Below are 15,848 nucleotides of genomic sequence, written 5' to 3' on the forward strand. Positions count from 1 at the left end.
TAAAACACTGCATTTTAATTATCAAATATTACATTTCAATTTTTTTTGCTGATCATAGTCATAATAGTCAGATCCTATATCCACATCCTATTGCAGTGTGTGCACTTTCTATTTTCCAGGTCTGCTGTTTCTCCCCAGTTTCTCATTTTCTTTCTAATCATATTTACTCTGTGTGATACACCTTGATTCACCCCACTTCACTGCCTCAGCACCCCCACTCAGATCTGTCCTTCCGGCCTCACCCCATCTCTCACATTTGCACACAAATACACACACATACACACACACACAGCACAGAACACACACTGTCACTCAGTCATGCTGTGTGTCAGACAGAAGGCCATCCCTCCTGCTGTATGCTAATAGCCAGGTTGTTACAGTAACACTGCTCTGTTTTCCACATGCACACACACACAGTCTGCATGGGGTTTAACCTGAGAAAATGAGCAATGGGGGATGGTTGGATATTCTAAGTAAAGACTAGATGTCCTTTTACCTTTTTGTTCCTGCTCTGAATCTTTCCTGTTTCCCTTCCCCCTGATGCTCTGTCTCTGTCATTCTGGTGCTTAAATCCATCCCATTCTGGCATTTAACTCCCTCTACCTGTGTCCATCTGTCTACTCCACTATCCCTTCCCATTACTCCACCTGCTTTCATAAAACTCCAAATATCATAACCCTCATTACATCATCTGTCTTTTGTAATATTATTACTACCCTTTGTGCCATCAGTGATCCTGGATGCACCCGTCTGCTGCATCTTTTATCTCTTTTTGCTTTTCAGTTTCATGTCTGTTTCCTGCTCACAGAATTGGCTGAATACCAGAGATGTTCACCCTCACAATACTGTACCACACAGAAAGGCTTGAATGACATCTACAATATTATAGCACTATGGTACAACCCCAAACCAGACATAATAGTGTTTAAATAAACTGAACACTGACAGTAGTTGGTTTTCCATTGGACATATGCGCAAAACTATACCGATATTTACTAAATGTCGAAAAAACAGAGGTGTGTCATGTTGGTTTTTCCGTTAAATCGGTAATTTGTTTATTTATTATTGCGAGATGTCACGAAGTCATCCCATGAGCATGGCAACAAACGTAAATATCATTTTGATTTACAGATATATTCATTATTATTATGTATTACTCCTCTATCCCGTACTAAATTAATAAATAATTCAGTTTCGTGGTGTGTCCACACATACCACACCATGTTTCTTTTAGAAGTCTTCTTCTTCGCTTGTTGTAATGTCTGTCAGCATCCGTTGTTTTTTTTTTAATTCATGTGACTCTAGTTGCGGAAAAAGGTTGTTCCATTGCAGTTTTGTATGATATACCTTTTGTGCCACACCTGAAAAAAACACCTTTTGCCAGCACAAAAACTTTTACTTGTAAAAGAAGAGTTTTGGCGAAATTGTCATTTTTCCATTAGGTAATAATATCGCGCAATTTGAGAGTCAATGGAAAAGCGACTAGTGATAATGATATTATCTTTGACCTGTATTACACTGACAACAATACAACAGGGTACTTTTCTAATTTTGTCATTTCTTTAAGTATTTTGAGACTGAAGACACCCAGAGATAAAAAATTTTCAGGTGTAATTTTTGTACCATTATTCAAACAAACAAGTTTTCAACTTTTCAGTCATAAAGGGTTTTCATTATATGCATTTATTATTTCAAAATTCACCACAAATTCTCCATTTGGGACAAGTGGGGGTTGCAGTTTCAGTTCAGCTCCTGCACCTTCTTCTTCCTCAGCTGGGCCTTTGTTATGTAGTTTTGCACTGTCTTTTGAAATATGCATGGCCACCCCCGAAAAATGTGTTGTCTCAAAGAGAGCATGTGTTGCTCTAAACTCACAATGTATTTTCCAGTATAACTGGTGCATAACTGAAGTGACAATGATGTTTTTCCCCAAATCATGACAGACCCTTGCTTCTACACTTGTTGCTGAGGAACATTTTTGTTCAGGGCAGATGGCATCAATTTTTTCTCAAAAAGACCTGGATGCTGATTGGCCATTATTTGAATTCATTAGTAGCACGAAATTGCTCCTGTTCCAACATGTTCTTCAATATGTTGCATTCTGAATGTGAGGAGTTGATTTACAGTACCATGCAAACGTCTTAGTCCAACTCTAGGTTTGTTGTTTTTCCAGGGATGAAATGAACATACATATTTATTTGTCTCTCTTTTCTTCAGGTAGAATATGAAAATACAGGAAACGTGCAAAGCCATAACCCATAAAGACCCAGTGGTATATTTGTGGCATTTCCCAAATTAATTATATTTAACATTTCTTAAGTGATTTGTCACCCTTTATTGTAATATTATCCTCCTTTAATTTGAGTTTTTTCAGTGTAAATCATTTATTTTACTATATTTAATTCACTGATCATGTAGATGTTCATAAAAGCTCAGAGTACATTCAAAGGTTGTTATATCAAAACAGAGAAACACTGTAGAAAAACTGACTTTTTCAGTAAAATATAGCAATAAGTGAACATAAACCAAGTGTCTCCATTCACTGCCATTTGTCAAACTCTGTGGGTTTTACTGTTGAATCAATGTTGTAGAAGATGACAGTGTTTCCATGCTCACTATGGAGCCTCTGAATGTCCAAATGTGTCGTATCTGATGACCATGAAAAGATGACAAAGTGCATTTATTTACATGTATTGATAGAATTAGTGCATCAACAGGTATTAAACATTTTACATCAGTAGTTGGTTTTGGTCGCCAGTGGATGTTTGGGTCTTTGTGGGTTAAAAACACACACTAAACTAAACTAAATGGGTTCTAAAAGTAAAAGTCAATATTTAATGTGACCTCTGACCCCATGACAAGAAGCAGCACAAATATTTAAAAACATCTGACACGTGTTGAATGAAACCTGGTGTAAAACATCAGAAAATTAATGCAATAAATCTCATATTGTCTGAACAAAAGGGTTAAAGAGCATGTTCAGCGCAAATGGGAGTCACACTAATCACTACCACTTTGGTTTATAGAGGCTGTTTTTTTCCTTGAAACTTGTTTTTACAGCTGTACATACTTCTCATATCAGATTGGATCTTAATGCAGAGACTGAGAATTCATATGTATGGTCATTAGAACTTTAATAAAGCAACCAACCTAATAAGACTTTTGTACAATACTGTAAATAAAGCTGACCAGGATAAATGGAATATATATAGAATATGGAAATACAGGTCAAAGTTCATTTTAATTTCACTGCTTTCTTTTTCAGTTTTCATTTTCCATTCCTTTCCAACCTTTTCTGATTTGGAGATGTAAAAATTATTTTCTCATACATATAAAAAGAAAGTCATGAACGACCTGGAGGTGAAATGACAAGTGGCATTTCCGTGGCATTTTCTGTCCAATCCCATGTTTTAAAGAGTACATCACAGCCTCAGTAAATACCAGAGATTGGCATGCAAATAAGTGTTGTTCCAAAGCTTAATATAAATCTAACTCTGTGCTTGTGTTGCTTAATGATGCCTCATCTGTATGAGGAGGCTGTATGATGCAACCTGATGCAAACAGATCTTTGCCTCTAAATATGTTTTTTCATGGTCTGGAAGAAACGTGAAATAACACCACACAAGGACGAAAATGTACTGACAAAGCAATATCTGTTGTTAAGCAAACACCATTGTATGCAAGCAAGTTCATTTTCAGCTCTAAATTGCTGTGAAATTGCTATTGTCCACTAGCATCCACAAAGTGAACCATGTCAGCTAACAAGCAAACGGCCGGTCCAATCAATGAAATTGCCTGCTGGCAGACGCAGCAGGACAGATGTGGGTAATATCAGCGGCTGAAACTGTACTAGAAAGAGACTGTTAGTCAAATGCAGTTTTCCTGGCATGTTAGTGGATGTACAGTAAATATGAGAAGGATTTAGCTGATACAAGCCGCTATGATGTGGAACATGCCCAGAAGATTAATGCTATGGCCACATATGACTTACATCTCTTATAATCTAAATGCATCTGGGTAAATGGAGCAAAGGAATATTAAAAGACTGAATGATGGTTTGTCGTCCCAAATATGGAAACTTAATTTATTCAGTTATTTTCAGTATAGACACTACATTCAGATATGGTGATATTATCACTGTGATACAGGTTGTGAAAGAGGTATATTCCATCTGAACATTGAGAATTTGCTGTTTTTCCTGAAATGGAGAATTTTTCAGTTGAGATATGTTTATGTTTATGCATTTGGCAGATGCTTTTTTCCAAAGCGACTTACAGGGGAAAACCAATCAAATCACTCAGTCAATCAAATTTTATTTATATAGCGCCAGATCACAAAAAAAGTTATCTCATGACACTTTATATATAGAGTTGGTCAAAACCAGACTCTAAGCCAATTTACAGAAACCCAACAGAATCCTCCAGGAGCAAACACTTGTGACTGGTGACAGTGGCGAGGAAAAACTTCCCTTTAACAGCAGAAACCTGGAGCAGACCCAGACTCCTAAAGGATGGCCGTCTGCCTTGACCAGTTGGGGTTAAAGAGAGAGGGTAAAGAAAGAGAAAAAGAGAGAGTGGTAGAGATAGAGACTGGGGGGGAGTGGGAGTAGGGGGAGACACATGGAGGCAGTTGAGGATAAGTGAGTGGTGATGATAAGGGCAGAGAAGAGGCAGGACCACCGCAGCAGGTCCAGAGATAATCCTGGAAGAATCTGTGATAATCCTGGGAAAAACTTTATTAGAATATTTAAAATGGAATGTTTGAAAGTCTAGGATAGGAAGTGCTCTCGGAAGAGCTGGGTCTTCAGGAGCTTCTTGGAGATAGGCAGGGATGCCTCTGTTCTTGTAGCACTTGGTAGAGCGTTCCACCAACGTGGAACGACCCATGAAAAGAGCCTGGATTGTCTTGTACAAGGTCTGGGGACCACCAGACAACGTTCCCCAGACGAGCGGAATGGTCGTTGGGCAACATAAGCTTTTATCAGTGCACCTAAGTAGGTAGGAGCAGACCCACTGAGAATTTTGTAGGCTAGGATTAAAGATTTGGGCTTTCACACATACCCTGAATCTCTATTTTGAAGCAAATTTGCAGGTCTGAAACCTCCCCCAACCCACAGTGCAAACCCCAGTGGGGGTCTTTGATCTTACCAAAAGAGGTGGTTCTGGATCCAGATCAAACTGACCCATGGTTCGGTTCATACAAAAGAAAAAGAAAAAATAGTGAAACAAAAGTACAATTAAAAAAAAAAAAAAAGGCCAAAATCAGATGCGTGGCTGTAAAGGAAGGTTCAAGGGATCTTCCTGGGGGGGGGGGGGGGGGGGGATAACTAACAACAAATTCTGGCACAATATCAAATCACAATCATTTACAAAGCTAATAGCCATAGAAATACATGACTTTCTCAACCTGTCTGTGTTGCATCATGCTTGACTGTATCTGTGTCCTTATGGCATCAAACAGACTTTCTTCAAGGAACTGTAACTGTACAGGTCAACAACAAATTTTGTGTGTTATCAATATGTTTTTTTATTAATACATTAATGCTGAACGTTGATGCATTAAAGCTGCTTGAGGGAGTGAAAGAGAGAGAATGCATTTGTACAGTTGAACATGTCTGTCACTGGTGGAAAACATTCTGGTGGAAAAATCCTGTTTGCTAGTTGTGAACCAGGCTGTGAATTGTACCAAAGTAAAGTGATAAAAGCTACTACATGTTAGGATATTTGTAATTGGAGTAAGTTTCTTCATTCATTCATTCATTAAACATTGAGGAATCAGAATAATAAATAGAAAATAGAGAAAAGTAAAAGTGACAAACAACAAACAAATATACCAAAATGCAAGTAAAAGCAATTACATCAAAAACAGATTAATTTGAAATGCTGTTTGGCCAATATGTAACAGAAATGTGATATTAGTGGAATATTAAGTGCCATTAACATCATCATGTAAACAGTTTAGTAAGAATATAGTTATTTATGCATGTAGAGAAAGTAACTGAGCCGTATTCCAGTGATACATTATATGTTTTATTTTGTAAGAGATAGTACAATACAGTACAATATCAGCTCTACAGTAAGTGTTAATGCTTTATTTATTCGGACTGAGGCATTGTGGGGAAAGGGTGTGGCTTGCATCAACTGGGTTCATAGTCAGTGTTGATAGATTTGTTAAATAAAGGGATGTATTGTCACTGGAGTCCTTTTGTGTTAATAAACCTCCAGTATAAACTGTCAGCTCACTGTATGTGTGTGTGTGTGTGTGCATGCATGCATGTATGAGTGTTGCATCCAGAGCTCCACCCAAGCCTGGCAATGCCATCTCAAATCATATGCGGGAAAGACGAGAGCCATCAGATGAATTAAAATCTGTTGCTCCTCCTCCTCTTCGCCTCTCCATGCGGGCTTACGCATCCTGGCCTCAGCCAATCCAAAAGCCAGGACAGCATAGGGAAGAAGAGGAGAGAGCGAGGAGGAGGAGGAGGGGCAGCACCAGCAGCCTCTGGGGCTGGCGGCCCATCGCTCTTGTCACAGCTGGGAGGGGAGGGAGGGGGGAGGAGAGGAGGGAAGAGGGAGGAGGTAATCCAATGAGACACAGAGAGGAGAGGCAGTGCGAGGGCAACGCCTCACAGCACCGGGAATCTCTCTCTATCTCCATCTCTCTCTCTCTCTCTCTCTCTTCCCTCCTCCTCTGTCTCTGAAGCGTAAAAACCAGAGGACTCTCATCTCCCATTCAGTCTCCTCTGTATGGGCTGAGGGCTACTCTCATATTTTAGGTGTCTCTTTTCCCCACACTTGCACCATTTCTCCCTCATTTTTTCCTAATCCTACTCATCTACCTGCTACAGGATGAATTGGTGATTGAAAACTGGGATTACTTTTTGCTTCTGGTGTGTGTTTGGGAGGCGGCAACATTTGCAGGAGTCATCTTTGTTCTTGTGCTTCCAGCTGCTGAGTGTACAGTAGCTGCTAGTGGGGAAATAGGTTAGTGTGCCTGTTTAGAGCCGGGCAGCAGAGGTGATTGAATGTGCTGTGCATGGAGGAGACGAAGAGGAGGGGGATGCCTTCCTGGCGGTAGCTCTCTGTAGCCCAGCCAGAGACCGTTCAGAGAAAAGGTGACTAGGATGCTGTCGCTGAACTCCGACCTTTAGCGAAGTGTCAAATTCAGGACGGACAAAGATCGGACTTGGTGAAGAAGCACCTGAGACAAGAGCCCAAGACATCTGTTTTTCATTTTTGTAGTCACAGAGCTGACCTGTGCATCCTTTGTGTGTGGACATCATGGACATTAACCTTCAGTCACATCGATTTTACTTCCCCCAGATCTACTGTGCTGAACCGGGGGCTCAGCCACAGCTCACTGAGTTCAAAGTCAGGTAGGCTACAAGGGTGGGAAAGGTGTTTCAGATGGGTCTGATTCTCGAGTTCTGCTTTTGTCATTTATCAGGTGTCCTTTTGTGACTGAAAAACTCCAACACTACGGTTGCCTTTTACAGCAGATCCCCATCTGCTGCTGCATATGAAGCGTTTTCTGTGTATGATGAGTGCCGCTGTGAGCGTCTGGTTGCCCTTGCAGGGGGATGGGGCTGCATGCTAATGTGTTAGCTAGCTGTGCAGAAAGTGTCAGGCTCCTGGGAGAAGCAGAGGGCATTGATGGCCCATGATGCAGCTTGCCAAGTTTGGACGGAGGCGGTGACAGTGCCGCAGTTGTGTTAAATTTGCCACCCAGGGCCCTGTGGACGCTGTGGCCCTCGTGTCGGCCGCCTCTGTAGCTCTTTTGTTCTCTGTGTTTGCGCTCTCTTTCTCTTCCTGCTACTCTTCCTCTCCATACAACAGTGAAAGTGCTCGGGGTGGCTTGTTGCATCCACAGGCAACGCCTGCTGTCATGGTTGCAGAGAGCTTAAAGACGCATGCTCAGATATGCAACAGCTTCCCTGCTCTTTGTCTTGAGATGTAATTGTGCTGGTTGTAGCTGTTGCATTCAGCCATGCAAGAGCTCAGACAGTTTGACATCCATTCAAAAAAATCATTTATCTTTTCACTTGAACAGGACACACCATCTCCACTATTTTATTCACCATCCATCTTCACATCCGTGGTTTGAGATGTCCTTGTAATCTGGTGTGTGATATGTTTGACGATGCCTCTTCTAACAGCTCTGATTAGTGCAGCTTTAAAGGACTCAGCCAGAGTTTTGCCCCACTAAGCAGCTTTTAGCTTGGCCAAGAGTCTAGGCTGGAGCAGCATTATGGAGCTACAGCATCACTATCATGGTCTGGAGGAGCTCCCTGATGGCTCCATGGGAGTCTGAGGGCGTCAACAGCTAGACTGAAGACACAATCAAAAACACTTGTATAACTGATCTGCAAAATCCTTTTTCAGACCATCTGTAGCTAAAGGAAGTAATTTTAATCGAGATTAGTGTTTCTGTATTTGATCAGTAGGATTATTTGTGTTTTGAGGCTAATAAACAATTAAACATGTCCGATTCACAGCACTTCACTTTCACTTTGGTGACCTTGTGTAAAATGTCTGCATCAGCAAACATCGGCAAATGTCAGCTAATATCAGTGTTGAATGTGTCTGTGCAGGCTGCAGCTTTCACGGGGAAAAAAATAGTCTCACACATTTCCCACTGAGCCTCACACCTCTACACTTCTTTGCAGGAAGAGATACACACAATAGTTGCACATCAACACTGACATTATTTGCAGAAATTAAAGATGTTGGAACTGGAAGTGTGAAGTGCTTTCACACAAAACAATGGAACCCATTGAACAATATTCATGTGTCACAAATCAGATTTTATACAGGGACTGGCAAGAGATCTACAAACAAATGAAGATATTGGGATCCATTTCTTTGAAGATTAAGTGTCATGTTTTGCCACTGAAGTTCAAGTGTAAACAGTAAAATTGGTTAATTTCAGTCTCAGCAAACAGGAAATGAACACAGCTGCGCACCAGTGGCCATATTATTAGCAAGGTGAGATGATTAGATCTGAGTGAGATGAAAGAAGAACAGCCAGGATTGGAGATAGGAAAAATGATAAACTGAAAGAGACAGAGAGGAGAAGAGGAGGGGAATAAGATGAGAGGCAGTGAAAACAGGAGACCAGGGGAGAGGGGGGATGGTGAGAACAGCAAAGCTAAGCAAAGAGAGGAAAGTGGATTGTAAATGTGAGAGTGAAACATGCAGTTGGGTTAGATGGACGTGGAATCAGAGGAGAAGGAGGAGGAGGAGCCGGAGTGATTGCAGGAGAAGAGGGAAGACATGCCGAAGATGATGGTTGTAGCTGTGGAAAAACCTTCACAAGGGATGCTCGGATGTCAGAGCCAGACTGGGCTCCATGGTGACCGGGGTAGATGTAGCTACAGTATAGCCAGATAACCATGACAACCAGGGCTGGCTAATCCATGAAGACACAACATACCGTACATGTATGCACACAAATGTATACATAAGAACAGAGCCAGACCTTCTCCCTGTTGTGTTGGTGTGTTTATGTTTTGTGTCCTAAAGATCCAGTGTGAGGATTTATCGGTCAAGCAGAAGATAAGCTCCTTTATAATATATACAGCAGGTCGACCAGTCATAGTATATTTCCATTGAAAAAATGCAATTAAGTTCCATTGCAACATTTTCACATTTTTTTGTCAAAAGAGTAGTGGAATGCATCCTAATAAAAGAAGGAAAAAAAAGGAATCCATCTAGGGCTGCACTATTAATCGATTTTAAATCGATATCAGATTTTTTAATTAGGACGATTTTTAAAAAAAGGAAATCATCAAATCGATTTCATCTTTCTCGTGCCTGCGGGCTACCATAGGCTCTTCCTCCTATCTGTGAGAGCGGTCTTTCACAGAAGTCTGTATAATGACCACGTTAAATCTGTTAATGAGCCCACAGTACTTACAGCAATATAAGCTGTGGCTTCACGCACAGATCCCACAGTTGAAATATAACTACATGGGGATCACTCATATTACGTGGTCCACGCACGCACGACTGATGCCTGTCACTGACTTACATTGGTATCACTTCTGGGCCCAGACACCCCAAAAAGGAAAAAAAACAAAAATTTTTTTATTATAAACTTATTTCTCTTACTTGCTAATTTTTTCATTCACAAATGTAAGTTCTGTAACACAAAACCGAATATTATTTATTTTTTGAGAGATATTGAACTTTATTTAAAGCTGTTAGATAGGCTGGAAACAAAAAGGCTATAAAAACCATCAGTATTTGCTCTGATTTGGACATTGTATCATAGTGTATTCCTCCTGGCAAACTTGTTATGTTATTTTCTTGTTGTATACATTGTTTGTATACTCTACTTCATTCAATAAAGATTTAATGAAGAACAAACAAAAACTTCTGTAGGTTCATCATGTGATTCCATCACAGATTTGAGGTAGGGAGCAGTGGCTTGCATTGTGGGCTGCTCACAGAAACGACATGCTGACTTCTGTTGTCTTTTGTAGTTCTACCCAAAAATCGAAAATCGAGTTTTTAGAGGAAAAAATCTGGATTTGATTTTTTGCCAAAATCATGCAGCCCTAAATGCATCCTAACTATACTTTACTTTTACTTCAGTTTTCTGCTTTTTATGTCTCTTTAACTGCGTATTAGAGGATGATATTGTGCTGGTTATTGTTTTTGTTTTTTTTTACTCTATTCATGACAAGTAGCTTTAGTTATTGGTTACCTTGTAGATTCAGAATATAATATAAAATTATAATGAGAAAATAAGTCATGATGTATTGGTATAGAGAGGGGAAGTTCTTCTGCAGTCATGTGATTTTTTGATCCCATTTATTTAGACCATCATTTACATGTATGTCTATAAATGACAATTGTACGAATCAAGGAAGTTGCAGTTTGTTGTATTTGATGATATTGAAAATACTCAAATCGAAAGACCATACACCTGAAGTCATTGTAACTGTCTCTGTCCATTGTCTGTTTAGACCCAGTAAAGATGCCTCTCTCATGTAAATATGGCCCGAACCACAGAGATTTTTGCCTCCTTTAAGGTATTTCCAGATTCCTCTTGAAGATTGAGGTGAAATATCTTGATGTAACGGCTGTTTTGATTTTGGCAACATGCAATGAGAGATGCAGTCCATTAAGCCATTTAATACAAAAACAATTATACTTTACTGTCTTTACCTCAAACAGAAACAGACTCATGTTTTAAATTGAATAACATTAAGTGGTGGTATCATTCAGTCCTTTTGCTGCTAATATTTTTTCCCAAATTTGCTCCAGTGGGGCACAATGGAAGGGATGGGACTTTACCTGTGTGTAGATGTAACTACCCAACAGGATTAACAGTAATTAAACCGTAACATTGAAGATGAACGCATGAATGCATTTATTAATTTATTATTATGAAATGAGCCATCATGCATTTTTACTTTTGGCAGTTTTAGGTATATTTTGAAGTAGGTCTTTTACTCACAAATGCTAATCTACTTGCATGATGTTTGTGTTGTTAGCCGCTTCTTTTCAATGTGAACTAACTCTATTACTAAGATAAGAATTGTCTCCGTAGTCTACATTCATATCAGGCACGCCAGAAATTTATGTAAGAGGCTTGAGTCAGATCTCCCTGTTCTTTAATGTCTCTCTTCTGTTCATTTACAGCGATACGCAACACTAACCTTAGCTTAGAGAGGCAGGTAGTTTGAGATATTAACACCAGCTCCACAAACACACACAGTTCTTCCATAAAACGCCTTTAAGTAAAACATCTGCGTACTTCCTCTACCACCGTTCAGTTATCTCATATAGCTTTAAGGTATTTCTAAGTAGTTCATTCACAAAATTATCTAAATGTTACTGTTGTGAAGCTAACTGTTTGCAATTCATCCCTTCATTCACAGTTCACCTTTAAATATACAGCATACTAACAACAGCATCAGCAAATGTAACAGGAGGTTGACTTTTCATTTGCCATTTTTCAAATATCCAAAATTATCTGTTTGCGAGACATGAACATTGTTGCAGAATGTATTATAATTATTGATGAATGATGAGTAAAATGGGTGTAAAAGTCAAGTAGACAACTGAAATTCTATTTGACCACAGCAATGAGCTTGACTAACTTTATTTTTCTAGGATTACAGCTGTTTTTTGGCTTTATGTCTAAACCATTTTAGCAGCAGATCATAAAACACTGATAAAAGACAGAGGCCTCATATTGGTAAATGGCCTCAACAGTCTTAATTTATTTGGATATTGAATGTGACTTTGGTGACCCTGGTTGATCTTGCCCTTAGCTCAGCTCCAGAGCTCCTAAAATGTAAGTTTTTGCTCGAGGAAGATGTCTCAGATGATGGAAGGGCTTTCTGTTGTGCATAGTTCCCAGAGGAGACCAAACGTCTGCATTATTCCATCATTTCACTGCTGTGACAGATCGGAGATGGACTCCACCGCACATGCCTGTCAAACATTAGAAAGATCTGCTGGGAATTTGTGAAACGCTCTGGGTCAACGAGTCCACGCTGTAATGATTTGTGGCACAAATAAGGACTTCGCATGATCACCATGGCACAGTTTATGTTTAGAAAAAGGAAGAGTCTGCCAATTACAGTGGGTGTTATGCAGACTACGTGGTCCCCCTATGGAGGGCACTTAACCTAATGGCCTCTAGCAAACACTCAACTGTAAAATGGATCACATGTAAACATGTCTGCGTTTGTGGTGTGTTTGTGTGTGAAGCTGTGCAGTAAGTAACAGCAGTTAAATGGCATCATGGGGTAGACAGCGCACAGCCTCAGGGCATCTTCCCAGATTTCCTTTTCTCTTTTCATCCTCTTTTCTTCTTTCATTGTCTTCTTGTGGGCACATGGAAGTGCTCCTTGTAGACAGTCGTGCTGGTAATGCCTTAGCTGTGCTCTCACCTACTGTCTTCTCTCTGCTGGGAAATTTCTTCCTCTCCGCCAAATGGAGACCCATGCATTTTTAAAACCCACCCCCACTCCTCTTTGAACTCCATAGATTTTCTATTCCACTGTCTCCTCGATTCCTCTTTCTGTCTCTGTCTTAATTTCTCTTCTTTTTTTTTCTTCTCCTTCTTCCTTTATTCTTGCCATCCCTCTCAGCATGGGTCCTCCACTCCTGCTCGGCCTGATTGAGACAGTGATTGATCTCTTACATGCATGCACATACACTCATACAATCTATACATGTACGATGGCACACACTCACCAGCGGAAGTCAACAAGTTTGACTCCTCTATTATGTTTCCAGTAGCGCTCAGCTTTAGTTGGAGGTAGACGAGCGCAGCCTGAGGCTCTAGACCTGGTATGAAACATTCCAACAAACGCTCATTAAGCCAACATCAAGATTCCCACGAACAACAAACTAGACAGGAATGTCTAGCTCCTTGCTGGACTTCAAGCCTTTAATGCCACACATGAATCAAAAAAATCCAGTGTCTTTTAAGGTGATGTGCACGCACCTGCAGGATTTCAGTCCCATGTGCGTCCACCGTCTTGAACCTCAGCTGTGGTTGTAGGGTTGCAGTGAGGTCAAGGCAGATTAAAATGTTTGTTTGGGGCAGCAGTCAACTCATCAGGGATCTATTGACCATGTGTTGTCTCTACTGATGCTTCTGTTATGTCAGAGGATTTGGCTGTCTTTGCTGAGACATAAAGGACCATCTGAAGTCTAAATCCTCCGCTGCTGATTCGCTCAGCTATTTCCTACTCTCTTCTCTGTCTTTGTCTTAATGACTTAAGTCAAGCGGGGTCAGACACACTCAGTCCTCTTGTTAATTTCTATTGTTCTGCCTGGTGGGTTGTCTCAGTGATGTGGGGATAACTCAGGAGGGAAGTACATGATGTAAAAGGAGATGGTGAAAGGTTAGGAACATCCAGAGTCTCAACATCACTTGTGCAAAAGCTAATCTGCTGAGATGACAACGTGTTTCTTAAAAGGTTATTTCATTTATTATTGGAGTTATATGAGGTACTCCTTTATAGTCAGTCAGTTTCCTGCAATATTGTTTATTGCTTGTTTATTGTTTAATGTGGGTCCCAGTTAAAAAGACATTAAAAATTTATACATCATTCGCATTAAATACAGTGACAATGCAGTAGCAATAAATAACAGTGAACACATCCAATAAGTACAACTTTCACATATGGTACACCCTAGATTTTAGTGTTCTTTTAAATACATGTAAATTTGGTGAGTCCATCAGCCTTTTTGGCAAATTATTCCTGAGTTGCAATATGACAGTGGGAGAAACACATAAAAGTACAGGCAGTAACCAGTGGGCTTCTGAAGGCGGCGGTGGTGGTGGCCATTCAGCGTGGAACTGATTCCCCCAGACTCCCATAACCAAACCTCCCCCAAAAAAACTGTCATATTTTGAACCACACACCCATGCAGGTCTGCATTTGATCCAAATTTATGTGTTAAAATTCAAAGTTGTTTAATAACAAAAATAAACAAACTTGATCAGCAACTCCCATGTTCTGTTGGGTACAGTTACTGGTTTGTCAAGGGAGTCTGTTTTCCTAAACAGGTCTGTCTAGTGGCAGGGTAAAATGGTGTAGATAAATGAAATATTCTGTAAACTAGAGCTGGGTGATCAAACAAGGATGTTCATTGCCTTAATTTATTTAATTTACTTCATTTATATACATCCAGTCACTGGTTCCAGTTTTAGGCCTACGCCTGGTGGATAAATACAGAGAGTTGCATCCAGACGGGCATCTGGTGTAAAATTTCTGCCAAAGTAATGATGCAAATCACTTCCCCCTACAGTCCAAGACATGAACCTTATTAGGTTAATTATAGACTATAAATTAAGCTATAAATTGGTTGTAGGTTGCTCATGTCAGCAAAGATGATCTGATCTGGCAGCTTGTCCAGGATGAACTACACTTTTTCCCAATGTAAGCTGGGATGGGATCGTATTGAATTACCTGATTATGGAAAATTAATGAATAAAGAATTGAAGTTTTAAGCACTATTAATGTCAGTTCGTCTTGTCCCAGAATATGCCTGAAACTTGAAAAACTGATTTGACATTTCTCATGATTATTATTATACTCAACTGACATAAACATATTTTTCATCATGATTACATTTTTATCTACAGTCGTGGAAAAAATTAGTAGACCATTCTTGTTTTCTTCAATTTCTTGGTCATTTTAATACCTGGTGCAACTAAAGGTACATATGTTTGGACAAAAGTAATGATAACAACAAAAATAGCTCATTAGAGTTTAATTTAAGAGCTGATATCGAGACATTTTCCATGTTTTCTTGATAATAACCAAAATCACTTGGCATGGCTATGGCATTGTGCTGCCAGAAACAGTGCTTTAAGGCATTCCATGTTTTCTTTTCTGTCTGTTTTAGTCACATGATACACACAGGAGTTAATATTTGATTGCATAACCATTGTTTTTGATGACTTCTGATGGTCTAATAATTTTTTCCGTGACTGTATATCACCCAGTACTGGCATTCATTTTCATTCATTTATATGTTTTGAGCAGAAGAAAAAACAAAGGACATCCACTTAACATAACTGAAGCTTTTTGGTTAACATATAATTTTTTGCCATGCAATTGATTCCAATATGCCACAGGTAATACACTGACCATGGATAAATACCTCATAAATTCCCTTTTACACTTTGTACATGTGCCTAAAAACCACTGTCAGAAATAAGACATCTCTTTACACCACCACTGATGCACCGCTTAACCCGTACACTAATCTTCAAGGCATGACTTTCTCTTCCAAAAACTCTTAATAATACATGCAGTTTCTGGCCAAACATAAAAGTGGAGTGTACCTGATCTCACATTCAACCTCTTGATT

General features: G+C 39.7%; 1 protein-coding gene across 3 annotated transcripts in view; it reads left to right on the plus strand.

Annotated features, from left to right (window-relative positions):
• Positions 1 to 15,848, plus strand: part of evlb (Enah/Vasp-like b) — a 67,707-nt gene that overhangs the window by 12,741 nt on the left and 39,118 nt on the right. Inside the window, exon 1 of one of the 3 annotated variants that reach the window (XM_030128074.1) lies at positions 6,644 to 7,375. The exons of 1 other annotated variant lie outside the window; for it this stretch is intronic. In XM_030128074.1, coding sequence (XP_029983934.1) covers positions 7,281 to 7,375 — 95 coding nt within the window. In that variant the 5' untranslated portion in view covers positions 6,644 to 7,280. Of the gene's footprint in view, positions 1 to 6,643; positions 7,376 to 15,848 lie in introns of those variants that run through there. One more of the 3 variants, XM_030128073.1, reaches the window with a different exon arrangement.

This window comes from Sphaeramia orbicularis, chromosome 24 (assembly GCF_902148855.1).
Source record: "Sphaeramia orbicularis chromosome 24, fSphaOr1.1, whole genome shotgun sequence".
In the NCBI taxonomy this organism is placed as follows: domain Eukaryota; kingdom Metazoa; phylum Chordata; class Actinopteri; order Kurtiformes; family Apogonidae; genus Sphaeramia; species Sphaeramia orbicularis.